The following is a 25710-nucleotide window of genomic DNA, read 5'->3' on the forward strand; positions in this document are numbered from 1 at the left end:
ATACCTTATCAATCCAATATAGCCTGTGCTTCCTCTATTAGCATCTTTCAAAAGGATGTTCTCAATTCTCTACACCTTTGATAAGTTCATTTTATTCTTCTCTATTTTGATTGTGTACTGTGTGTCTAAACAGAGACATGCAAACTAGCATAGGATACACCCTGACCCTCCTCTAATATAACGCTATTCATGAGCAACAACAAAATGAAGCAGAAGATTCAAAGGCCACAAGGGTCAGTAAGACACCTCCTCTTAAATTGGTACCACTGCTCAGGCCCACTGGCCATGGGCATTAAGAGGCTTGAAAATGTCAACCCTCCTTGACACAGTGATTCTATTTCTAAGACTGAAATCATAGGAAACAGTAATGAATTAATACACAGTTCCATTGATCACGGCAGCAAAACAGTGGAAATCCATGGTGGAATGATTGAGTAACTTAAAATATCTCCATATGTAATATGCAACTTTATAAAATGATATTCAATACTTTACTAACATAGAAAAGCAATTTGTAAAAGATGTACCATGACCAGGTTTGTTGAAACTATAATATATAATAATAACAACACTGGTAGCAGTGATTGTCTCTGGATGGTAAGATAATGGGTAACTTTTACGGCTAACCTTTGATATACTTCTGATTATTATAATAAACATGTAGTTTTTCAGAACAACAAATTAACAAAAACGATTAGTTTAGAAAGATAGGAAACAAATTCGACAATTTCAAAGTGGTTTGTATTTAATCACTGGATTATGAACAATGAAAACATTCTTACTTTCTGAATAGTTTCTAAATTTTCGTTCATGGCCTATATTATTTTATAATCAGCTAAAAATGTTTTATTTTGCCAAAGCAATTCTTAGACTTTCTGGTGCTCTGCTACTTTAAAAAATACCAGGATTAATTATGGTCCCTGCTTCTGGTCTTGGCTTATTACATTAAGACCTTCCAATATATATAATCCAATAAGCAAGCAAACAAATGTTATTGCTATGTCTTTGTTGATCTATATGCATAGAAACAAGTGTTTACTAATGATAATAACTACGTGATAGTGTCCAATCTCAACCTTTTTCTTCCTTTTAAAGGGAAAATCTAAATTATAATGATATAAAGAAATAAGAGTGATAAGGGATAAAGGAGAAAATGTGTAATTTGAAAAAGAGAAATAAATCACATGCAAACAAGACCTGGGGTATTATATTATCTGTTTGTGAGTTTGGCCATTTCTGAACTGTATGGAGCCCAGCATCAGCAACAATACTAAAGAGGCTTACATACCAGCTGGATCTACTTAGCTTCACAAAACAGACATATTGCTACAAGTGTGCCTATACATTGAGAAATTCCATAAATGAAACATTTAAAAAGAAGATGGCTGCCCAGTCAGCGTGGCTCAGTGGTTGAGCATCAACCTATGAACCATGAGGTCACAGTTCGATTTCTGGTCAGGGCACACGCCCAGGTTGTGGGGCATGCAGGCGGCAGCCAATCAATAATTCTCTCTTGTCAGTGATATTTCTATCTTTCTCCCTCAGCCTTCCTCTATGAAATCTATAAAAATATTTTTTTTAAAAAAGAGGGCTAATACTGATAACGTCTCCTCTTTAAGCTCTCCATTCTTTCATTTCAATATTATAGGAACATGATTAAAAATATTATATGAACTTTAAAAGGAAGTAGCATTAATATATCCAATGACTCAAAGCTCTACTCCCCACAGAACACCATGCATATTAGCACAACCCAACAATTTGACATAAAATGGACGCGAACTAGCATACTAAATGTAACATAGCAACAGTTTTCAAATTAAGCTAAGTTTTAAACAATTCACACAGAAATTGCTGATTGGCAAGCCTAACAGAATGTGGCTTTTCAAAACACCCATTACTGTGTCTTCTCAGCTCTGCAGCTTACTAACTGTGTGACTTCTTGCAAGCTACTTAACATCCCTATGACAGAAGTGTTGTTTTGTTGTAAAAAAAAAAAAAAAAGGGAAAGTAATAATACTTACTTCAAAAGGCTTAGGGGGATTAAGTGAGACACAGCAATGCAAGTGCCAAGCCAATGCCAGGCACTAGCAAAGGACTCAGTAAATGTTACAAGCTACTCTTAGCACTTTTTACATTTTTCTGAGTAGCCTAGATCTAAAAGTCCACCAGTGGATATTGAACTGACATTTACATTAGTGTTAACCTTAATTAGGATAGATCCAATCTATAATAATCAAATAATAGTTTGATTCATCAGTTCCAAATAAACAAGTAACCATTTTCTTAAAGTAACATGTTCATTGAAAGTTGCAGAATATGACTATTGTTTCTTGGCATTCAAGGCTTTTTGCTTGTATATACACTGAGTGGGCGGATTATTATGACCGGCCAGATTATTATGACCACCCCATCAGTACAATGAAGTGAATTAGTTATGCAAATAATAATAATAATAAAACCTTGAGGGTATTTGCTTAGGAAGTTTTCCTTTTTTTTTTTTCTTTTTTTTTTAAATATATTTTTATTGATTTTTAAAGAGAGGAAGGGAGAGAGAGATAGAGAGTTAGAAACGTCGATGAGAGAGAAACATCGACCAGCTGCCTCCTGCACATCTCCCACTGGGGACGTGCCCACAACCCAGGTACATGCCCTTGACCGGAATCGAACCTGGGACCCTTCAGTCCACAGGCCGACGCTCTATCCATTGAGCCAAACCGGTTTCGGCAGGAAGTTTTCAATGAATATTGAAATAGTATTTTTGGAAGTGTCAATGAAGTACTGATGGGGTGGTCATAATAATCTGGCCACTCAGTGTATATTGTAATGGTGTGTAAATAAATATTCAATTTAAGCTTATATGCAAATATTATATTTTTACTTGCTGAGAAGGTACAGAGTGATTAGTGTATTTTAATTGACATAGAATTAACTGATAATTTTTGTATGTATACAGAAATGCTATGAGTTCATATTTCTGGGTTGAAGGCCAGGAGGTTGGAAAGTAGAGATTAGGAAGTTTGAGGCTATGTCCCCCTAGGAATGTTGTGGAATCTAGAAAGGTTGAGAAGTTGGAAGGAGTCTGGTTGGGGCATAAAACATATTAGGTAGATATCCACTTCTCTTGGTAGATTCTAATTTATTGTTTGAAGATCTTTATCAATAATTACAGTCTAGCATTTAAGTACACAACTGAGTGGAAACCAAACACCTTTGACCAATAAACTACAACTTTTTTTAAAATCTACTCTATGCCCTAATTACCTCCTTCCTACGGCCCCGGTAATATGCTAATGGCCTCTCTCCACTAACAGAAATCTTAAGATTAGTAAGACACAAGACCAGTTGTTCATTGTATACAACCATGTTTTCACCTACAAGTATGTCCTAAAACTTTTCCCAAGTGCTGAAATGACTGCCAATTCCTATGACTTAGAAGCCATGAAGGAAGCTCTCAGGATCTGAGGCTCATTCTGTTGCCTACACAAGCACAGCTGTGGATGAAGAACCAACCCACAGCCATCTTGCTCCCTCCACTACTCTTATATGTTTAGGACAATGCTATATATAGCATGTACATGTACAGTGAACCTTTTTCTAAACACAGATAATGTTTTTACATACTTACACACACACAGAGTCCTGACCAAAATTATGTTGGTTCCTCAAATAAACAATAAACAGAAGATGGGCATGTTCCATAGTCTATGCTTCTTTTGTTGGCAGCCAGTATAGAACACCTCAGAAGGACTTTCTGCTTTACAAGGTTTAAGAACATGGGATTTGTCTCACCTCCAAGTCTGCCAGGACATTTTTAATCCTGTGGGTTCTGTGATCCCAAAGTTTTGTTGGTGTCATAGTTTTAACATTCACCGTAGTATAAACATTGTTGAATTGAGTTCTCTGTTCAGTTTTTAAAGTAATTAAATGCAAATTAGGATGTTGTAAGGAAATAAATGGGTACTGGTGAAAGAAGAGTGTTTGGGGATCTTATCATTTCAGAGTATTTACTCTATTAAGATTTGTTGTTGTTTTCCTAATCTTAGGAGAAGAGTCATGGCTGAGGGCCAGGAGCAGTGGGTTTAGTCTTGGTCTTCTGTGAATTGAGTAGGTAAGAAAGATCAAGACACGAATCTCAGTTTTTGCTCCTGTAAAATGGTTCAGCTTTATCTACCTCAAATGTTGTAAGATTAAAAAAAATAAAAATTTAAAAAGTATCATTATTCCTTGGGAAAACTTTGTTTAAAAAATGTTATAGTAAGAATACTAACGTTACAGAAGGCACATGCATATTTCATTTCCAAAATTAAGTGGGAAATTACACATCTGACACTCAAAGGCTCATAAATTATTTCAAGTGGGGAAAGGAATCCAGCAAACATATTTTCTCTCCTCACCATATCTCCATGGTTTACCTATCTCATCTATACAACCTTATGGTCTCTGAGATATTTGAGAATAATAATATGAGAAAATATAATATTTGAGAGAAATGATATGCAGTTGGACCAATGTTAACATATGTCTTACTTTGAGCCTGAGTATTGATTAAAATACGAGGTTGTTCAGTAAATAAAACTTCATTGTTTTTCTGGAGAGCAATGCAATTCTTAGTTAGGTTTCTGATCTTTGACTTCAAGTCAGATGACTTTCAATGTTCTTCCTATATAAAGTGCAGAGGAAATTTACCATGTTTAGAAACGACAAGATGCCAATCAGCCACTCATGGATGTCCAAGAGGTACCTGTTCTTCTTCAGAGGACTGTCAAGCCAGCATCCATATGAGGATGCCACTCTGTTTATTCACAGCCAAAGGTGAAGAAATATAATAAACACGGGAGGAAAGTATGGTGTGTTTTCTGTTTGTTTTGGTAAAAATGCAATTACTTTCAGGGAATGAAATGCCTAGGGCAGTGGTCGGCAAACTGCGGCTCGAGAGCCACATGCTGCTCTTTGGCCCCTTGAGTGTGGCTCTTCCACAAAATACCACGTGCAGACACGCACGTACAGTGCGATTGAAACTTTGTGGCCCATGCTCAGAATTCGGTATTTTGTGGAAGAGCCACACTCAAGGGGCCAAAAGCCGCATGTGGCTCGTGAGCTGCAGTTTGCTGACCACTGGCTAGGGGGTCAAAGACTAAAGATTCCCATTTTAAGCCTTTGCCTCTTCTGATATGAAGCAGAACTGATGTCCATAGATTCTGATGCACTTCTGTCCACCCCTCTCTGTATCGGCCCACTGAGAAGGTGGGAGATCCCACAATCCTACCTCCTAGTGCAATAACCATCCTTCACTTCAAGATTCTTAACAAAGTCACCTGGGCTCAACTGCTTCACCTAGAGAGAAGCTTTACTTGGTGCTATAACAAGTTTTATGGTTCTTCTGATTCACCTAATAACCAGCTCAGCTGACCATCTGTCCTGGAACAAACAAGCAAGCAAAGTACTAAAGTCACTAAGATCACCCATCAAATACCTAGGTCTGCACTTCTTAGGAATCAGGACATTGAGTTCTTGAGCACTAGACTCTGTTGGTGCCCCCCAAACCTCTGCCTTTAGACCACTCTTCTTGTTTCAGGGTGTCTGGGACCCGCGACCACTGTCCTTCAGTGGATTTGCTCTTTCCTTTCTTGCTGTGTCCTTTTAGAGTAGGGGATTTAAGGCAATGACAGTGGGTGGATGTGAAAGACAAAAGGAAGAATATTTAAGAGATGACAACCTTTTAACATACAAATTATCCGGGACTAGTTAGACAGTTACTCTGACATATGCAGAAACATTCCGATGCATGTGGGGTTTTGCCCTTGACTGATGTTGGCCCTTTGGAAAGCACTAGTGCAAGTAGATGGTTTTTAGTCTCCAAAAGATATACCCTGGACATGAATCCTTTCTCTAGATTGAAGAAAGGGAAAGGGAGTGAAAAAAAATTATTTAATAAACGATCCATGAGCTGTTCTGGGCTTAAAAAACATAAAAAAAAAAAAGCCAGAGAAAGTGTAGATCAAGGAAGAGAGACAAAGAGAGGGTAAAACATCTCATATAAAAGCAGACACTTCTATTTGTAGCATTTAAATAGTATTTATAAAACCACTGTTCACATTTTTTAGCCTCAATCTTGAATGTCAAAAAAGCAACATTACAGAGAGTATATGCATTATAAACACTGTTTGCGGTACCAAAATAGCTCAGAGCCTAATACCTCCGCCCCAGATTTCCAAGAGGCTCATTTGGTGTTGACACTTAATCTGACAGTTAACAAAGAATTCCAATCGAAAGCATTTCAAAGTGCTAGAGAGTGAAACCTATTTCTGGCAATATACTGGGGAAAGAGAGCCAGAACTAAAGGTTGAAAAACACAATATGGCGAATGTCACCTCAAAATCTCCATTCATGATCAACCAGAAAGCAGTAAATTCTACAAGAGAATAGATCTCAAACGTGGGTACTAATATTCATGACCGTGTGATTACAAAATGAGTGTGCATGAAAAAATAAATGCACTATCTGTCTTGGTGGAAACTATATCAGTCCAGTTGACCTATGGGCTTTTCTGTTATGGGCTTTTAGAGAAAGAGGAGAAAAACAAATGGAAAGGAAATAGTTCCTTGCTTGCCTATTTTGCAATCAGTGTGTGGCATCTGAAAGTCACAAAAACAACAGTACAGAATGGAGAATTAAAAGCAACAACAATAGCAAGAACTTGGAGTATCTGATGGAGAGGGAAGATGTGAAGGATTAAAGGACAGTGACCTTTCCATTTCTATGACTGTTCAAAACAGGAGGCACGTGTGCCAACAATCAGAGTGGAAAGCTGATAAACGCTAAAATGTATTTTGCCAGCAAAATAGAATGCAACCACAAGACCCGATAATTCTGAAGCTTCAAGGGCTCTTAAATATTCTCCACTTCCAACTCTCCTGCAGATGAGTAATTTAAGCCCAGAGAAGTGCTCAGTGTCCCCAAGATAAGAGCCAAGCTCACTCTCTGATCTCCCAGTTTGTGCTTCTCCACTATGGCCTTCACTCTAGTTCTGCTGAGCACAGACTGGGCCTGGAGTCGAGAAAGAGCCTCATCTCCATCCCTTCCTGTCCCAACGTCTGGTGATCTGAAAAGAAAGTGTTTTAACCGTGTTTCTTTGCTTGACACAAAAGTTCACTTCAGTGACACAGCATTCCTAAAAACTATGCAATGCACACCATTTACCAAGCACAGTGTAAAAAAAAAAAAATGATAGCACACACATGTTTTAAGAGAATGCTTTACTTAGGACAGCTTCCCATTTCATATGTATTTGGCTTATAAAAGTGACTTGCTCTGTACTCAAAAGAGACCTGAGTTCAAGAAAAAGACAGCTCCAAATGTCCAAAGCAGATAACTACTCATCTTATGCTTCTGGTGGGACTGTGGAAAGATAGTAAGATAGAAGCAAACACTGTTTTGAAGGAAAGAAAGAAACAAACAAAAAAACCAAACCAAAAACCATCCTCTTTTTAAAGCTAGAACTTAGGCATCATCTAGCTCAAAACTGTCATTTTGCAAGGGACAGACACTGAGATGGAAGATTTTAAATGACGCGGTTCAGGCCACACAGCCAGTCAGTAAAGAATAGGGTCTTAGAGGCAGGATTTCTACCTCCAGGTTTGCTGCTTTTTCTACTTGAGAAACCGCAAAAAGAAATAAAAGGACAATCACCCTGCACATGTCACTGTTGTTTTAAAATGCCTGTGATTTTTAACTTGAATTACGTTTTGCTGTAAAACGTGTCACAGTTTTGTTTATAATCGCAAGGGGTACTGATGGAAGGAAAGAAAATCTGTTTCAGGAGCTCTGTTAGAGACAAGGGAATAAATCCACTTCATCGCCTGAATTTTATAAACTTCCCTGGTCCTCCGATCATCCTCCCCAGATAAATGCCACACAGCTGCTGATAAGAGCGAGCGATAAAGAACACCGTGCATTTTAAATGTCACGTACTTTGAATTTTACACTGTGCTCTTACAAACGAACACAGACGAGAAGAGGGAAATGCTAACGAAAGGCGGCGAAGGGGCTTACATTCTCGTGCTGCTGGTCTTATTGATGATGACAGATTTCCCTGTCTGGTCCACATTGTGGTCCAACCCGAAGTAAGCGGCCACACGATGGACGAGCATCCTCTGATAGGAGGACATCTGAGGGAACTTTTTGTAATGGTTACTGAAAGAGAGGACCGAGACAAAGCAGGATCAGCGTTTTTGTTTCTGGCCTGAAGTACATTTCACAAGTACACACACACACAACCATTGCTCTCTCATCCAAACCGCTTCATCTCTGGCATCACTTCATGTTCCCATTTTGAGACAAATTGTCCACTTATTGCAGATGCATCGATTAGGCGACAATAAATATCTTTGTTTCCAAGTTGCGCATTTCTCTCACCAAGGAGAACGCGGTGTCTGTTTGGAAAGTGCTCTGTTTTAGTCCAGGATACCTTATCGCTGGAGCCAGGCACAGGACAAACGATACGACATACTATGGGAGTGCAGACGCCTCGCTGGAGAGGTGTCATTACATGGTTTACAGTGACAGCAGCACAATTATTTCCAGGCATAACTGACTGCAGCCAGCTGGAGCCCATTAAAAAACTATCATAAAAATGAAAAGGGTCGCTTCTTGTTACAGCTACTCTATGCTAATCAGTGGGCCCCGGTTTATAGTCATTTTGTCAGGAATTTAACAAGCAGGAGCACGCATGGTCCAAGCAACAATTCCCATTAGCATAGAGCTCCAATCGAATCTCCACTTAACACATCAGCAAACATATTAAATGTTTTATCCATCCCTAAACCTTTCCAGAGTGAATAATTCAACCCAAAGACCAAATTAAGATACATTTTTACAAATTAGCCAGAATTGCCATTTAACATACTTGTTGTCACTGATGAAATCAATAATCTCCTGCTCCATTTTCAAGAGTATCATCCTATCCCTGCAAAATAAATGTGAAATGTAGTTTTTAATGTACTTTCCATTGCCAAAGAAAGACTCAAAAAGTTCATTTGGATGCATGAAATAGATCGTGGCTCCAAACCCTTATCTAACTCTTCTTTTGAATATGCTATCTAATACATATGGTTTCATTCCTCTTCAGATTATTTCTAAACTCACTGGTGAAATATTTTGTAATAATCGACACATTTGCAGCTTTCATGTTAATTAGAATATGCGAGGTATTAGGCCCATAAAGCACATCAAATAAACTGTATATTTTAAAATAATTGGAAACTAGAACAAAGCAACGCCCAAGCAGGTGGTTCTATAACTGCATTGAAGCATAATTGGTTTATTTGTTATTGATTTCCCCCCTCTATTTTTCCCCTTAACCCGTATCTCTTTGTGACCAGGAAAGCAGAATTTGTAAACTAGAACTTATTCACCCAGGAATTAAGACTCTCTATCAATAGTAAGCATACAAATCCAGGAGAGGGTTTAAGACATCAGAGAAGGTGTCTATACTTTACAACTCCCCTCTGAGAAGTACTTGGATCAATGAGTTCAACTATAATATTCCACTTGAGTCTTCTAAAAATAAGAGGTTTGTTTAAGAATTTACCTGGAATTATTCTTTAGCGTGTTAATCAGAAACTCATGTAAGTCTATGCCTGTAGAATCCGTGTATTCTTGGCTACAATCTGAAACAAACAGCATGATGGAGTTGTCAGGAATGAGGGTGGAGGTAGTTGGAGTGAGGGATGGGGGTGGGGGAGTCAAAAGGTTTTCCCAACCTTTCCCGTTTCCCTCCTGCTCAGGTAAACTGTAGGTGAAGCTATTGATATGAAAGATACATCTTTCAAAATGAGCAGTCTGACAATCTACCGGTAACATTAGGATAAAAATTAGATTCAGGGATTGAGAACACCGGATAGATCCTGAGTGTGGCAGACTCAACCATCCTGGAGGCACCATCTGGGTGGGTGGTGGGCGGAGTCAATTATCATGGGTTCCTTCTGAGCTTAAAATCCGCAAGGGCATGACCTCCACGTGACAGGTATTCTCAACCCCCAGAGAGAGCTCTGGAGTTGGAGACCTCAAGGAACCCTCTTACTCTTAAAACAGAGAAGGGAAAAAAAAAAGAAATGAAAACCCTAAGACTATCTAAATATTAATCAATACAAAATGCAGCAGGATAGTAAATATTTCTAAGTCTTCCAAATCTTCTGATTCTAGCTAAAGCTTAATTTCTAAAACCATTTTAGGATGCTGTATTTCTTTACTCTTCTATACACCTTGAATTTTAGATATTCAGCAGCAACTATAAGCAGATAATGGTTATAGAGCATAATGTTAGAAGTAGTTGCTGTTCCTCAGCTGATCGAATACCCTATACTTTCTCAGTTACTGACAAAAGTCTGCTGCGAAGCCATTTGTGGCATTGTTCAACTTAATTTAAATTTGTTTTTACTTTTGTTTTCTTTTAGTTTTGTACAATTCTATGTATGGCAACAATTTGAAAAGTCTGAATTGTAGGATTGCAGATTTAGAAGGAATGACTTTTTTGGGGAAAAACTTTATTGAAGTAGAGGTTTGTATATTTTAAGTGAGATATTATGTAGCAGTATATGGGTTGCACAAACCAAGTTCATCTGTGGCAGGTAAAATGTTAAGTGTGTATTTCATTGACATGGATACATACATCTGTGCTTTGGAAAGGCTATCACTTGTGGACTGAGAATTGCTAATCCACTATCTGTCCTTAAAGATAAACATGAAAGTTAAGATATAAAACTGGGTATCATTGCTGTTCATCTATCTAAATTCATGGGACTAATAAACCTGAAACAAGAGCAAATTTATATTCATTGTTCCTACAAACTTATCTTTGAAAACAGGAGGTCCCAATGAAAATCCCCAAAAATGTGATCCTAAAAATAACCTTTTAGGCTACACAAATAATGACACCATGAACAGGGTAAAAAAATCAAGTTCACATCTTTTACACACACACACACACACACACACACACACGCACACTCACAATTAAATATGGAGTTTGGTAGGAGGTGAATATGCATGTAAAATCTAGAATTATTCTATGATTCTTCATTTTTCTAAATTGAGTAAGTTAAGAAAACTTTCACATTCACCTTTTGATAACATTCTGATCTTGGGTTTTTCAGAGGATTTATCTTTGTTTTTATCCTTTTCTTTTTCTCTTTCAGGGTCATCTTTCCTAGATTTATCCTCCTCTTGCAGGCTGGGGAAACTGGAAAGCTGTAAATGAATTGATTCCTGTTGGGGGAAAAAATATAATAATTTAGGGCCAGATTTAATCATTTCTGTCTGGCTTCCATTTTGCATAGAGCTTATCACGTACAGGCAAATGAAAGCCAGGAGCAGTGGTTTTTTTTTTTTTTTTTCTTAAATGGTAAAATATTCAACCTGTCAGAAAAATAATTGCCCTTGCAGGTGAATTAAAGTTCAGGAGTCAGTGGCAGGTCAGGAGAAACATCTAGCACTAAAACTTTGGCTCCCGATGGTTAACCTTAAGCAAGTTATGTTCCTGTAGATCACAACTCTTGTTTCCTCTACACGTTTACTGGTAGGCACCTAGGAAACAGTTCTTTATCAGTCAGCTTGCATCTCAGCCACGGCCATGTCTCAAACATGGCGTGGCTTCCATAGTTCTTTCCTATGAGCTCTTGTAAGGAGAAACTGGCACAAATACAAACAGACAGATGTTACGAATCATCATTACACATAGAACAGACATAAATAAGGGCCATACCAGCCAATTTACAAGAAAAAGTCTACTTTACCACGGTATCAACAATGATTTTTTTTACTATTCAGAAAAAACAAGCTATATAATTGCAGGAATACTAGGTATGCATTACTGTCATACATGCATGGTTTACAAATGCCCCTAATAAGTCATCATAATGTATAGTTACAATAAGCATCGCCTTTTAGAAAGGGTAGAAACTAGAATTATATTTTCATTCAATTATATATAAATATTTAATATGAGTTTAGTTTTAGCATCAGTTAATCCTTTCCAAAATGTAAGATTCTCTTGGACTATTGCTTGGTATAAGATTGACCATGTATAGTATTTGCGCTGAATCCACTTTTGTATTTATTTATTTTGCACTGAAAATGAAGCATTTTGTATTAACTTGTATGTCAGCCATTTGGTTGATGGTATGTTCACTGTTTTGAAGAAGAATGAGCCAAATTATGTTTTTTAGTTTTATGACAATCCGATGCTATGATTGAAACGATGACAAATTAGTCAACATTAAGCCCACATCTTCTTATGTAAGAGATCATTTGCTGGGAAAGCTTTCTTTCACTAGTGACATTAAAATTTATGATGTAGGGGAAAAAATATTCCCAGTGACTAATAGTGTTTTTCACGGAAAGCTAAACTAGTGCTCATCTACATGTGACTAAATGGATGCTGTACATCCTCAAATTATGGCCAATCTGGGATTCTTACTGGTTCTTGGTTCACTTGTCTGATCGAACAAGCATAAAATCAAAGCCCTCCAAAGCCAACTTTCTTTTGGGGGAGGGGCTCCATTGTGAATTCATAGCTGGAATAAGAAGTCACCAAGACTGGAAAGACATGTGATACAGAAGATGAAACAGAATACAGTCTCATGATACACAGTTATCTGAGCTGATGTCCTGACATTCAAATATTTATTCTGGAGATGAACATGTAAGAAATATGTAAAACTGATTGTTTTTATCACTTGATTTGGGACCGAAATGTCTTAGTCCATAACGCTTCAGGCGGATTTTAGGGTTATGATTTGTTTCTACTTGCTAAGACAGCAGCTGAAACATGCCTGGTTCTGAAGACAGGAAGGGGGTGGGGAAGAAAATCAATGTGACAGCTGATTAGGTGGGAAACTGAGGGTACCAGGCCATGAAAGTGGTCTCATTGCTTCTTCAAAACCAACTGAACCTTCCAGCCTCCATCCGTTTAAGTCTTAAATCAAAGAGGCTTAGAAATATTCATGTAAGAGCAGAGGCTAACGGACATTACTTACCAAAAAATGGACAAACTCATGCCATGTGTGGACTAATACTTTACTCAGAAAAACACCTATCTGTTCTATACAAACATATACATTATGGTGTTGAAAGAACACACAAAAGTGCTGTAGAGTTGGTAAAAAACAATCTGTTATTTTTTAATATTTTTATTGATATGCTCAATAATAAAATACAGGTGTTAATAAATACATCAGTACAGGATAAGTTTATGTCCAACAACAGGAGAAGAATGATTCAAGTTGCAGTAATACACCGATAAAGAGGATAACATTAGAAAAGCAGAACTCCTTTAACTGAAGGACAGACTGAACCATCAACTATGGGTCTGAGATCAAGTAGTACAGGTAGCAAGATTTTTTCCCACGCAGGAAAATGAAGGCAGTTTTCCAAATACTGTGAAATATACAAACAGGGGAAGCAATACAATGCATACGCTGTATATGTCTGCCAGTGTCCTCTGGGATGCAGATCCCATACTTTGTAAGTGCCGGTGGTAGCTAATGAAGGCATTGCATATAAAGCTCAAAGGTCTGCTTCTTCATTCTCTAGAATTCTAGCACGGCCACTTGCTAACATGAGTGTCTGGGTACTGTCTGGCATCTCCCTGCTCCCACCACCCCTCAGCCAGTCCAAAGAGAAGCTTGCAAGTTCTACTTCTTGCCTAGTCTTGGTTACTGAGCTTGGAACCAGTGGGAACAAAGCACCATTTGCATCTTATTTCTCTGCACCAATTGTATGGAGAAACTGGACTTAGGTCTAGGACGGGCACTAGGATACAGATGCTCTCTTAAAAAATTTCCTCCTGCCTGGTCAGTGTAGCTCAGTGGTTGAGCATTGACCTATGAACCAGGACGTCACGGTTCAATTCCTGGTCAGGGCACATGCCCGGGTTGTGGGCTCGATCCCCAGTGTGGGGCCTGCAAGAGGCAGCTGATCAATGATTCTCTCTCATCATTGATGTTTCTATTTCTGTCTCCCTCTCCCTTCCTCTGTGAAATCAATAAAAATATATTTAAAAAAAATTTTCCTCCTGGTACCTTGCCAAATGGGATAAAAATCAGATTATGTCTCTAAAGGCTGCCCTCCTCTGCTCTGCATTGGAGTAGGGGGACAACGGGGACAGCCCTTCTCCCAGAGTCTGTCTTTCTGCAGAGTGAACACGTGGCGTGTGCAGTACATTACAAGCCGTCAATCAACATTGAATAATACAAGCCGGGATAGTCACATGATTCCCCCTTTTCAATCTCCAGTAAAAATAGAAGCACACATAAAATGCTGAAGGAAAGCCACACATTTCTCAGAACCCAAGGAAAAGAAAGCTTGTGGACGAAACATCTTGATGGCCACTGAAAGGCAGCCTGCTCATGCCCCACGACAGGAGTGGCATGTTGAGAAAATGCGGCTGGGGAAAAAAAGGACTCTCAGGACAAAATCTAGAAGGGTTTTCTTTTTGGTCCTTTTAAAGAAAGTGCTCTCAATGCTCTCTGTGACCATGAGGAGAATGTAGAGTATTTCAATTAAAGTACAAAGAGAAAAGCAAAACAAGACCAAACAAAAATAATGATATCTTAAATCAATGTTCCCTCCCCTGGGCTCAGATAAATCATTTCACTTTTGTCTTGACTGCTCTCAGCCTCTGATAAAATAAGGGAAATATCAGCAGCAAGACTATTTTAATAAAAGCTAATACGATGCCTGCAAGGCAAACTGAAATCAAGGTGAGGTGAAGTTTCCCGTTTTTGTCACAAAAGGGTTTTGCTGGAAGTTGAATTTTTAGAGCCTAGTAGCCTTGCTGTAAGTTAGCAACGCTCACCGTGAGACTATGCAGCAATACATGTCTAACATCAACTTAAATTCACCATTGGCTCAGATTCCTTTCTGAATCGTTTTTCCAGTATTGAGACATCTCCACTAACAGCCAAAAAAGTACTTCTCCCAAGTCCAGTGCACCTTTTTCTCTATTTCTAACGTTTGATGATAGCGTGTGTTTCTTATAGGCAAATGCATTGGGGGGAGGTGAGAGGTAAGACCATCCCGTAGGGAAGGAGAGGGGACACTTAGGTCTGCATTTGGTTCAGTCTTATCAAGAGAGAGCCTTTGAGGAAACCCAGCCCTACCGGGCTTACTTTTTAAGTTTTAATCTAAATTCTTTTGCATTCCTTTCCATTTGCAGTTTTCAGAGGGTCTGGAAAACAAACAAACGTAATAATACTCTGTGACAAACCTTGACACTAGTTCAAAACGTCTCATACACAGGGGATGAAGCCAGAGAAACACTTTTGTTCTTCAAATGATGCTCCTTCGCCCCCAAAACACTGTCTAATGCCAAATTCATACCCATGCACACAGAGGTGGGTCCCGTTCGTGCAAATAACCATAGTAACGGGGGGGATACCTGATCTTGGAGACTTTCCCCTGCGGGTCTGGCTGAGGATTCTTCACAGACAGCAAGACTGCGGGTCAGTTTTCCTTTCCCTGCTCCTGACTGGGAAGGGGAGAGAAGAGGGGGTGGAGGAGAAAATAAAGAAAACACACACAGAACATTCTCAGGCCGCCAAATCATCTCCACATTCACATGACCATTGCAAACCAGATCTTGGTTCTTAACAGACTGCTCAGCGCTGTCTACTTTGGCTCAAAGCATCAGACCCCGGTGGTGATGGGCACAGAGGCGAGGGAAGACGTGAATGGATGGATTTAAGGAATTCCTCCAGCCAACTGTGCCCACCACATTGGAATCACAGGAGGGATGAATCGCTGCCATTTCATGGAAATGCCAGAAGATAAAGGCGACAGAAAATAGTCTACTGAAACGAAGCTGGGAGGCGACTTAACTGAGATGCTGAACAAAGATGACAAACGTGTCCTAGACACCAGCCCCTGTCTGCTTCCAGACGGAAAGCAGTTGGGAGGCTGAAACATTCACCCCGAATTTTCCTTCCACTGAAAACAAAACAAGCAGCTGTTTGCTTTGCAAAGCATGTCAAGCCTGCAGGTGTGAACTGGGGATCAAATGGGTACACTGCAGCTTTGGGAACCCTAAATGCTCTCGTGGAAAAGCACCCAGAGCAAGAAAGGAAGGGGGATGTGAACATGACCCCGCTGAAAGCAGACAGCACCAGCACAGCCCAAATCTACCAAATCCCTCCACACAGCGCTCTGAATTGTGGGCAAACCCGTTAACTCAGGGGTCAAATATGCAACTGATACCCATGCCACCAGGTCTATGTAGAATCCCCAGGACCCTACCTTGGACTTTCTTCTTTCTTGGTTCTGAGCTGCCAGCCGCCTCTGTGTGTTAGAAATAAAGCAAAATAAAAACAAACAAACCGTAAATGAACAATGAGAGAGGGACGGGGGGGGGGGGGGGGGGGATAAAGAGAGAGAGAGAGGAGCAAAAAAAGGTGTTACTACAGTGGAGAAATCAACAGTGAGAGCCACAACGGCATTGTAGGCACTGAGAGGACGCCTCCTTTTCTAGCTCCCCAAACTTCTGACCACTGAGCTTTCTGCTCTCTGGTTTAGCAGCTATTAGAGAGAAGAACAGCTGACCTTGAAGCTTTGGGCCATTATGTGGTTATCTGCCTTTGCTTGCTGGTAAATAAAAAGAGTTAACATGTTTGTAGGTTCGTTCAAAGAAAATCTATACAAGCTGTTTGCGAGTACAGTTTGTTTTTTTTCTCTACGGAACCTTTTTCGCCCTCATAACTCAGGATGTATTTAATCATGTCACCTTCTCAGGATTTCAGTCACCCTCATTTCCATTTCTACCCCTCTTATAGTTCTCTGTCTGTCCATCCATCTCTCTCTCTCTCTCCACTTCTGGCTGGGAATTCTAGGACTTGGGTTTGCTTGTTAATAAGAATCTAACCTGAGCCCACCTGTGACGGTCAGCAGAGCTCACATCTTTGATTTTTCCTAGTCTATCGTGAGCCGAGTCTTCATCTTTCCACTGAATAGCAAATCCATTTAAAAAAACTCAGCTCGTCTAATGCTGCCTGGGGAGAAGCCTCCCCCAAACGCCTTGAGGTGGTGTGGACATTAGGATGGTGGTGCTGTGTGCAAATTCAGTCGCTGGGCCATTCTGAGCACGATTGAGTCAGGGGCAAAAATGACTGACCAATAATTGGGAAGGGAGAGGATAGCTTGATGGATTTCCTAGTCCTTCTCCTAGTCAAGCTCTTTGGTAGAAAAGAAGAAAGCAAACCTTCGCAGCAGTCTAACAAGGAAAAGCAGGAACTGTACACAATGGCCTGGGAAACGGTTTTCCCCCCCTTACCTGCAGTTCCAGCTTCTCCTCCTCATCCAGGCTCTCCGACTTGACGATGCCGTTCTCCGGAGTGGTCCTTTCCTGCTCCGGCCCGCCTTCCTCCGCGATGGCCTGACTCAGGTCCCCTGGCTCAGACATCCTCTCAGACGCAAATTCAAATAGCAAGCTTTGATGCCCTGCAAGGTCAGGGTATCAGAAAATCAGGTTAGAGCCGGGTACAGTATTCCCCGATATTTTTGAGATATTTCATTCCTCCCTTCACATCCTCATTCAAATGCGCAGCTCGGGCATCCCTGCCACTTTTATACAAAAAGGAGACTGAAGCAAGGTGCCACCCGGCACCCAAGGCAAACACAGGAGGCAGAACTGGTTGCCCTCTCCACACCCCCACCTACACATGCCCTGGTGGATGCCCCTTGCCATCAAAACGGGTAAGCAAACCAACAGAGACACATACTGGCACACAACTCACAGTCCCCGGGACCCACTACAAAGCAGAAGGTAAAGAGAAAGAGTCTCTCTCCAACTGTTGCACAGATACCGCCCTGCGCTTCTGAGTCAAGAGGTGGTACTGGTGTTCGGCGGCGCCTTCAGGATGACTCAAAAATGATTTGCAAGCTTTCACCGTAGACACACTTTTCTAGGGTTAAGGAACCCGGTGCACTCGAGGGGCAAACATCAATTTAAGAGGCAACCATTCAGTATAAACATAGGACCTAGGCTGGACAATAGACCTTTCAGGGCCAGAAAAAAAAAACTGGCTACAAACTGACACCAACTTGATTCAAAGCATGAGCCCTCTGCCCAGCTGGTGCCTGAGCCCTCTGCCCAGAGCCCGGGGAAAGGAGTCCCTGGCAGCAGCTCTGGCCCTGCACGCTGCTGCTCCAGGCTCACAATGGACCACGGCGCTGGACCAGGCTCTGGAGATGGCTTGTCCAAGTTCAAGCCTGTTTGTGATTTCTTTCTTTTTCTCCAACCCCTGCCTGACACTTCCCTTTCTGATGGGCGGCGGTCAGAGGAGGCTCATGAATAATTTAGCACTGACTTTCTCCTTGGTTTCTTTTTTTTAAGATGTGAGCAAAATAAAGGAGGAAAGAGAGAGGGAGAAAGAGAGAGAGAGAACAGGAAGGAGAAAAGAAAAAGAAAAGGAGAGAAAAAGACACTGTAGCCTAGAAAGTCAGCTTTTTTCCACAAACATTTCACAGCAATGCCGGTTCTGTTCCCAGTGGGGACAATGGTAATTAGTATTGGACAAATCCGTGTTTTGATACGTTTCCTGGGGAGTGTTTAATTACCATTTGCTAATTCAGTATCTTGATTTCCGGTAGGCTATAGGAAATATGAGAAACAGCGAAACCACGGCAATTTCTGTTGCAAATTTGCTAAGAGCCACCATGACTGGACAGATGGTAGCTAATGATATCCTTAAAAAACACTGGCTCCTTTGGCAAAGGATTGTGGGAATGAAGAGGGGACCGGTTTCCTAAAGGCAGGTGGTTTGGGTCTGAGTGACTCGTGAGCCATGCTTTTGGGTCCGGGGAGGTTGTGGGCTGTCCCCTCCAGTGCCCTGTGACTGACTGCTCTTCTTTCCGTGAAACCGGGTATGCATGTAGATGACAAAAGAAAAAGTTCTGTTTCCCGACAGCAAACAGCTTGTTTCTCAGTGTACGGGGGAGGGGGAGGAGATGGGACTTCTGTCGCCCTAACTTTCTTTCAGAGCTTTTCAATAAAAATCAGAGCGTGATCAGATTTCACACGGAAAATGGAATGAACACGTTGGGTTCAATTTCACAAACGAGAAGCCAGTTGAGCCCCTAATACAGATCCCTGTCAGTTCTGTTTACGTTGTGAGAACTGTTCAATGCAAACAGGCTCATTTATGTAACAATAATAAAACACACACACACACACACACAAAAAAAAAACAAAAACCCACAGGTGAAATGACAGCCAAACGACAAGACTTCTTACCTTTGGCACAGAATTCCTGCTGTAGGTCTCGGCGACTTCACTGGTGGCTTCTGTCCTTCTGCACCGGGAAAATCCACGCAGATCAGAGGCAAGCGGAGTCCCATGTCCCCATTAACAGTGCGGAAGGCCCATGGCCATGCGACTCCCTCACACAGTGTGACACATCGTCAACCTGAAAAGAGAGGGAAAGTCAGTGCCGAGAATGGCAGTGAGCATGGCAGGGTGAAGGGCGAGAGGGACAGGACCCGGGTCCTAACACTAATGACCGGCTCCCAGCGCAATCCCGTTCACAGCTTGCTCCGGCTCCACCTGTCTCAAGCTGCCTGCTTCTCCTCTAATGAAGGCTCCAGCCGGCTGTTCAAGTCAGCGCGGCACCCACGCAAGGAGCTAAAATTAACAATTGCATTATGCACTGAAGATTACTCACTTCAATTTTAACCTTTTTTAGTGAAATCTCTCACTTTATATTAAAACAACAACAGAAAAAAAGGCCACACAAGCGCGTGTGTTCGCCTCAATGAGAATCCAGATCACCTGTGAGCAAAAGTCTTGCCTCCTCTTTGAAAGCCAAGCCTTGGTCTTCACTACAGATCCCGATCCTTGCCCTCACTGTTGGTTCTGGGACTCCTTCCTTTATGAAAGTTATCCCAATGGAGCGCAGGCAAAGATTTTGATTCTGCCGAGGCATTCTCTATCGGATGAAGGACCAAGAGCACCCTCCCCAGGGCACGGCAGAGAGAGCTCTCTCCTGGGAAGAGGCATCCCTGATATGCCTGTTGCAGGGGAACGCAGCCTCTGCGGACCCCTCCCTCCCCAGCAGGACTGCCGCCGCCAGCTGGGCATTCTGTTTGACAGCAAAGACACGCTGTCAGAGGGAGTCCACAGATTTGCAGACTCTGAGCCTGTTGAACACTACCCATGCTCGAACTCACGTGCACTTTCTTTTTCTCATCACTCCTACAGGAGCCCAGGCAAAGACGGCGTGAATGCAAACAGAGAGACGGAGCCCTCATAACACTTGCCAAAACCAGGCTGTCTCTGCCGCCTTTCGCGGCAATTCCACTCTGCTGCCTACCTGCTAATTCCAACAGCACGCACGCCTCTCCCATCGTATATGCATCTTTGAGAACAATAACTGCATCTCCATTAGTTCATCTGAAGTCCAGAAACCCTCTTGCCTCCTTCCCTGGCCCACCCCCCTCCCAAGTTCAGATGAGCACAGGTGGTTCCTCACTGGATTTCACTGCGGCTATGTTAGCAACATATTGGGTTACAACGCCATTTGTTGTGCAAGAGAAAAACAACTTTTGAAAATGCAATCGCTTCTACAGGCAATCATTTCTAGCTTTCTGCGTGTTTCATTAAAACGGATAATTTGGCTTTGAGATACGTTTCTTTTTTGGTTAGAAATTATACAGCTTCTTGAGAGAGAAGCGGACATTTATTTAGGACAAAAAATGATTCGTTCATCAACAGTCATTTTAATTTTTCAATTTGATCAGCTTCACCATGGCTACTTGGATTAACACTCAAATTAAATAGTAGTCAACATGGCTTAAAGTCAGAATCTATTTAAGTAACCAGCCATTATCGGTTGTCTTGGAATAGACACCACATGTTTTTTGAATTCTGTTTCCATTTCCCAAAGAAAATGAAGTGATCCACAATCAACATCACCTTTTGCCTCCTTTCTCTGATGCTCATATTTGAACAGTGGCCTTTAATCCAACAGGTGAATGGCAGTGTGTTTTTCAAATCTAAACCTAGTCGCATGATTCCAGTCCCAGTAGGTGGATGCAAGATATACTTCTTCCCATGAAGAAACAGAACAGACTGATATCCACTGAAACCAACTCAAGGCGCGAACAGCCTGGATATACTGGTATGTGTGTGCGTAATTACCAGGACACATTTTGAAATAGCTCTGAGCTCTGAAGCCAGCGAGGTATTATTCTTGCATGCCTGAATCATAAAGTCATCATCTACCAGGATAAAAGTGAATATGGGCATATGGGAATGAGCAGAGAGTAACATATGGATCACAAATATTTTTGTAACTGATTAAAATTGTTCTCTTTGCTAAGAAAGCAGTGCCAGAAATTCAACTCTACTCCCAGCTTTCTGTTCACCAAACTAACCCAACTCTTCCAATGCCATTTCATCTTAAGCTGTTCCAATTTCTCCCATTTTCACAAAGAAGCAAAACTATCTTTAACAAATACCTTTCATCCAACATTTAATTCATAGATATCCTGGCCAAATTTCAATTGTGATAGAGGGGTGGAGGAAGAAAAAGAAGACACTATACATAAAATAAAAGGTACTGCAGTTCTTTCAATGAAAGTACTATTTTTACCATAATTTAAAGCAGTGATTTTTCAACCTTTTTTCATTTCATTGCACACATAAACTGATTACTAAAATTCTGCGACACACCAAAAAATATATTTTTTGCTGATCTGACAAAAAACAAACAAAACAATGCCCCTTACGAAATAGTCAGGTATTGCATGTTTAAAAAATTTTTGTGACGCACCCATTGAAAGTCTCTGATTTAGAGGATGGTATTTGGTTTTGCAAGGTAGTTAATCACTTGCAAAACAATTGTTCAAAAGTGCTTGCAGCTATTTAAATGAGGAAACTAAGTAAAATCATTACCATTTCACCTTATATTTTTGCTGTTTCTTATTTCCTCATCTTACTTTAGAGTTGAAAATAGTAGCATTTATGGGGTTGTGGGGATGAGAAAAAGAGGGAGAGAGGAGAAAAGTACAATGCAAAATATCAAATATTCTGTCTTTCATCACCACCAACAAAATAGATGTGTTCTTCCCCCCCCCCCCCCCCCCATCTCTCTCCCTCTCCCTTTCCTTCTCCCTCTCTCTGCGTGTGTGGCATATATTAATCTCTGGGCTGTCATGTGGAGAAAGAAAGATCAAACTTGATTCAAATTCCAACAGTAATTTAGTTCTCAGGGGATAGCTGAAATGGGAAATTAAAGTTGAACTCTATTAGCATGTTGGAAGGGTCACTTTCTTAGTCACTTTTCTCACTTTTTTTTTTTTTTTACTAAAAGTTAACACAGGATGACTAATCTTATCCCAAGGCAGTATTGGTACTTTGTGATGAAACAGCATAACCAAGATTTAATAATTTGAATGACTGAAATGTTTCCCTGCTATGCACTGTTCATTCTTGTTCTAGCTGGTCACAGTTCTTCAAATGTAAACCACTTGCAAATTGTGGTGATATTAGTGATTTGCCAATTTGCCACATGTGATGATATTTAAGAGCTGCGCCACTTTATAAACCTAAAGACATCCTATTCTCCAAACAGTATTCTGCTAAAGCTTTTAAAAAGATTAGAGATGTGTAAGGTAAAAAGCAAAAGAACCAAACAAAGTAATTGGAAATGCAATTCTTTCAGAAATAAGAGCAACCATACTATGAACAATGTACAAACTAATCTCTTCAGCAAGTTTGAGAAAATTTCCCCAGGTGACAAAAAAAATCAATAAGAAATTTTCAGATAGATTTATTTTCCCAAAGAAACTGTTCTTCAATACAGGTACAAGTAACACTCAAAGAGGAGCTCTACCCTTTAGTTAAACTCATTTGGTCAACCCAACACACAGGCATTCTATTACATTATTAAGCCTTGGTGTTGCTACAAAAGTTAGAACTATGGGGGAAAAGCCTACTTTTAAAAACACAGAACCCAGTAATTCCACTTCTAAATATATACCCAAAATAATTAAAACACTCGAACAGATGTATGTATACTAACGTTTATAGCAGCATTATTCATAATAACAAAAAATGAAAACAACCCAAGTGTCCATCAACAGATGAGTGGATAAACAAAATATGGTATATGCATACAATGAAATATTACTAAACCTTAAAAAAGGAATGAAATTCTGATACATGCTTCAGTATGGATGGACTTTAAAAACATTATGCTTAGTGAAATAGTCCAGAAACAGAGGAACAAATATTATATGACTCCACTTATATGAGGAACCTAGAATAGGCAAATTCATAAAGACAAATAAAATAGAGATTACTAGGGGCCAGAGGTAGGGAAGAAGAGAGTTATTGTTTAATTGGTATGGAGTTTTTGTTGGGGATGATAAAAAAAAGTTGGGGGTGTAGATGTGGTGATAGTTACACAACATTATGAAAATATTTAACGCCACTGAATTGTACATTTCCGAATGCTAAGGTGGTAAATATCATATTATGTATATTTGATCACAATAAAAAAAAAACCTAGAAAAAAACACTTTTATCTTCCTGAATACGATATAAATTAGGGATAAGAAAATCAGTATACATACAAACAGATCAAAGGCAGAAATGATAGGACCACTTTATAAAATTTCCCCTGCTATATTGAGAACACATACTTGTAAAGACAAGTTTTATGCATGTAACCTGCCCAGGTTTGTCTCTGGCTCTAACAGATACACAATACAGGGGATCCTCAGTAATCTCATCCTCATTTTATCCGTCTCATCTTTTATGATTCAATAAGCTTTGCCGTTTAATCATCCAATGTGGACATTGCAGGAATAAAAAGGTGATGTTCAAAAAGCCTTCCACTGCATCTCTCCCAGAGTCAATGTGTGTATGCCAACGTGTTCTCATCCACAAAAGATAACAGACACCATTTCTAACTAAAAAATACAACATGAGCAATTTTGATGCCCGGAGCTTACTCTAGGCAGAGCGCTGCTGCCCTACAAACCTCAGGATGCCAATAACCTGGGAGAGAGGGCTGGATGTTACAGAGCAGCTGACCAGCAGCTTTGTCCCATCACTGCCCTTCCCCTATTTTTTGCATAGTTTTTTTTTATTGCAGATAAGGAGAATCTGCAATAGAATCCATGCCACAGGGAACAGGGCCAATGGCCCTGCTGCCATGTTAGAATATAAATCAAATAATCTGAGAGAGCATTGAGGATTTTTAAAAAATATATTTTTATTAATTTCAGAGAGGAAGGGAGAAGGAGAAGAGATAGATACATCAATGATGAGATAGAATCATTGATTAGCTGCCTCCTGCCTGCCCCCCACTGGGGATCAAGACAGCAACCCTGGCTGTGTCCCTGATCAGAATCAAACCCAGGACCCTTCAGTCCGCAGGCCGATGTTCTAGCCACTGAGCCAAACTGGCTAGGACTGAGAATGGTTTTGGTTCAACTATGTGACCACTGGGACTAGCTCCAGGATTTTTAAATAGCTTCAACTTTCACAACCCCCGCAGGCTGATCACTACCTCATATTTCCTACCTCATTCTACTAAGAATCTAGGCATGACTTGTCCATACACAGGGTAGTCTCATCAACCTCCAGATTGTTGCAAACTTAAAATAACAACAAAAAACACAGTGCAAGTACACACAGAACCGTAGCTTTGCAGAGAACCTTGAAATCAGCTAGTGTAGCTAACATTAAATCCAGTGACTTGGACAAGATTTACAACCAGATAGTGACAAAGCTGCCCCAAATCTTTTCATTTTGATTAGGGGTCAGAGCTCATTTTAATACACTGTAGTCCTCTACTGACAGCTCTATTAGAAATTGACCAGGCTCACCTAATCTATGCAATCAATTCCCAGGATATTGCAAGAGAGCCCCACATGTTGCTTTTCACTGGACCACTATCTTCCTCTCTCACGGCCAGCAAACACTGCACAGAGGCTGCACACACACACCTTCTGGTGTATGTTTCTTCTCTGATTTCATCTTTAAAATCATACAGACCCATCTGGGTTTCTAGACGTCATGTTCGGTCTTTCTCTGTGAAAAATCCAGAAAGCCCATAAACCATAAATAGCTATCAGAATGTCCTAAAGTTACCTGCTGGCTACTACCCCCGTTCCTTCCTCCACCTCCAGACCCCACGGTGCCCATCTTTCCAGAGCCCACACAGGAATCCACAACCCTGCATGATTTCCAGGTAAAGTGTACCTGGGGTTGCAGAAAGGCATTTGGAACAATTAGACTCTCTCCTGGTGCTAGAATATATGTAGCATTTAGAAATGGCTGTCCCCTAATCCTCAAGCGAAATGCCGGGATTTCAGATATGTGGAGTAGCCTCCACATTCCAACTGTAGCCAAAACGAAATTTTCCAGGAACGTAAATAACACCACAGGCATCTTGTTGATAATAATTCCATATGACTTTGTTGAAACAAAAATGTTCCTAAATAGTTAGCTCTTCCAGGCATCCCACCGAGTTATATACTTATTGTAAATATCCCCTCAATATCCCTGTACTGTGACCTCCTGTGACCAGCAACACTATTTTTAGGCATGGGAGGGACCATCAACTGAAATGATACTTTTGCTCAAACCTTATTAATCTCACTGATTCATTCAATTCATTCCTATTCGAACAATATTTTAAAATTTCCTCT

The 25710-nt window shown here is 40.4% G+C and overlaps 1 protein-coding gene across 19 annotated transcripts in view; it reads right to left on the reverse strand.

Moving 5' to 3' along the window:
- ARPP21 (cAMP regulated phosphoprotein 21) overlaps positions 1-25710 on the reverse strand; it is a 143556-nt gene that overhangs the window by 83627 nt on the left and 34219 nt on the right. For 14 of the 19 annotated variants that reach the window (XM_070391746.1, XM_070391748.1, XM_070391753.1 and 11 more), the window contains exons 2-9: positions 19286-19457; positions 17324-17490; positions 16294-16335; positions 15440-15529; positions 11124-11268; positions 9593-9671; positions 8909-8968; positions 8056-8196 (exon numbers count right to left, since the gene is read on the reverse strand). In XM_070391746.1, coding sequence (XP_070247847.1) covers positions 8056-8196; positions 8909-8968; positions 9593-9671; positions 11124-11268; positions 15440-15529; positions 16294-16335; positions 17324-17452 — 686 coding nt within the window. In that variant the 5' untranslated portion in view covers positions 17453-17490; positions 19286-19457. Of the gene's footprint in view, positions 1-8055; positions 8197-8908; positions 8969-9592; positions 9672-11123; positions 11269-13172; positions 15230-15439; positions 15530-16293; positions 16336-17323; positions 17491-19285; positions 19458-19530; positions 19633-19819; positions 19973-25710 lie in introns of those variants that run through there. The other 5 variants (XM_070391741.1, XM_070391739.1, XM_070391743.1 and 2 more) reach the window with 5 other exon arrangements.

This window comes from Myotis yumanensis, unplaced genomic scaffold (assembly GCF_028538775.1).
Source record: "Myotis yumanensis isolate MYYU_CA2020_CCGP unplaced genomic scaffold, mMyoYum1.0.hap1 SCAF_14, whole genome shotgun sequence".
NCBI lineage: Eukaryota > Metazoa > Chordata > Mammalia > Chiroptera > Vespertilionidae > Myotis > Myotis yumanensis.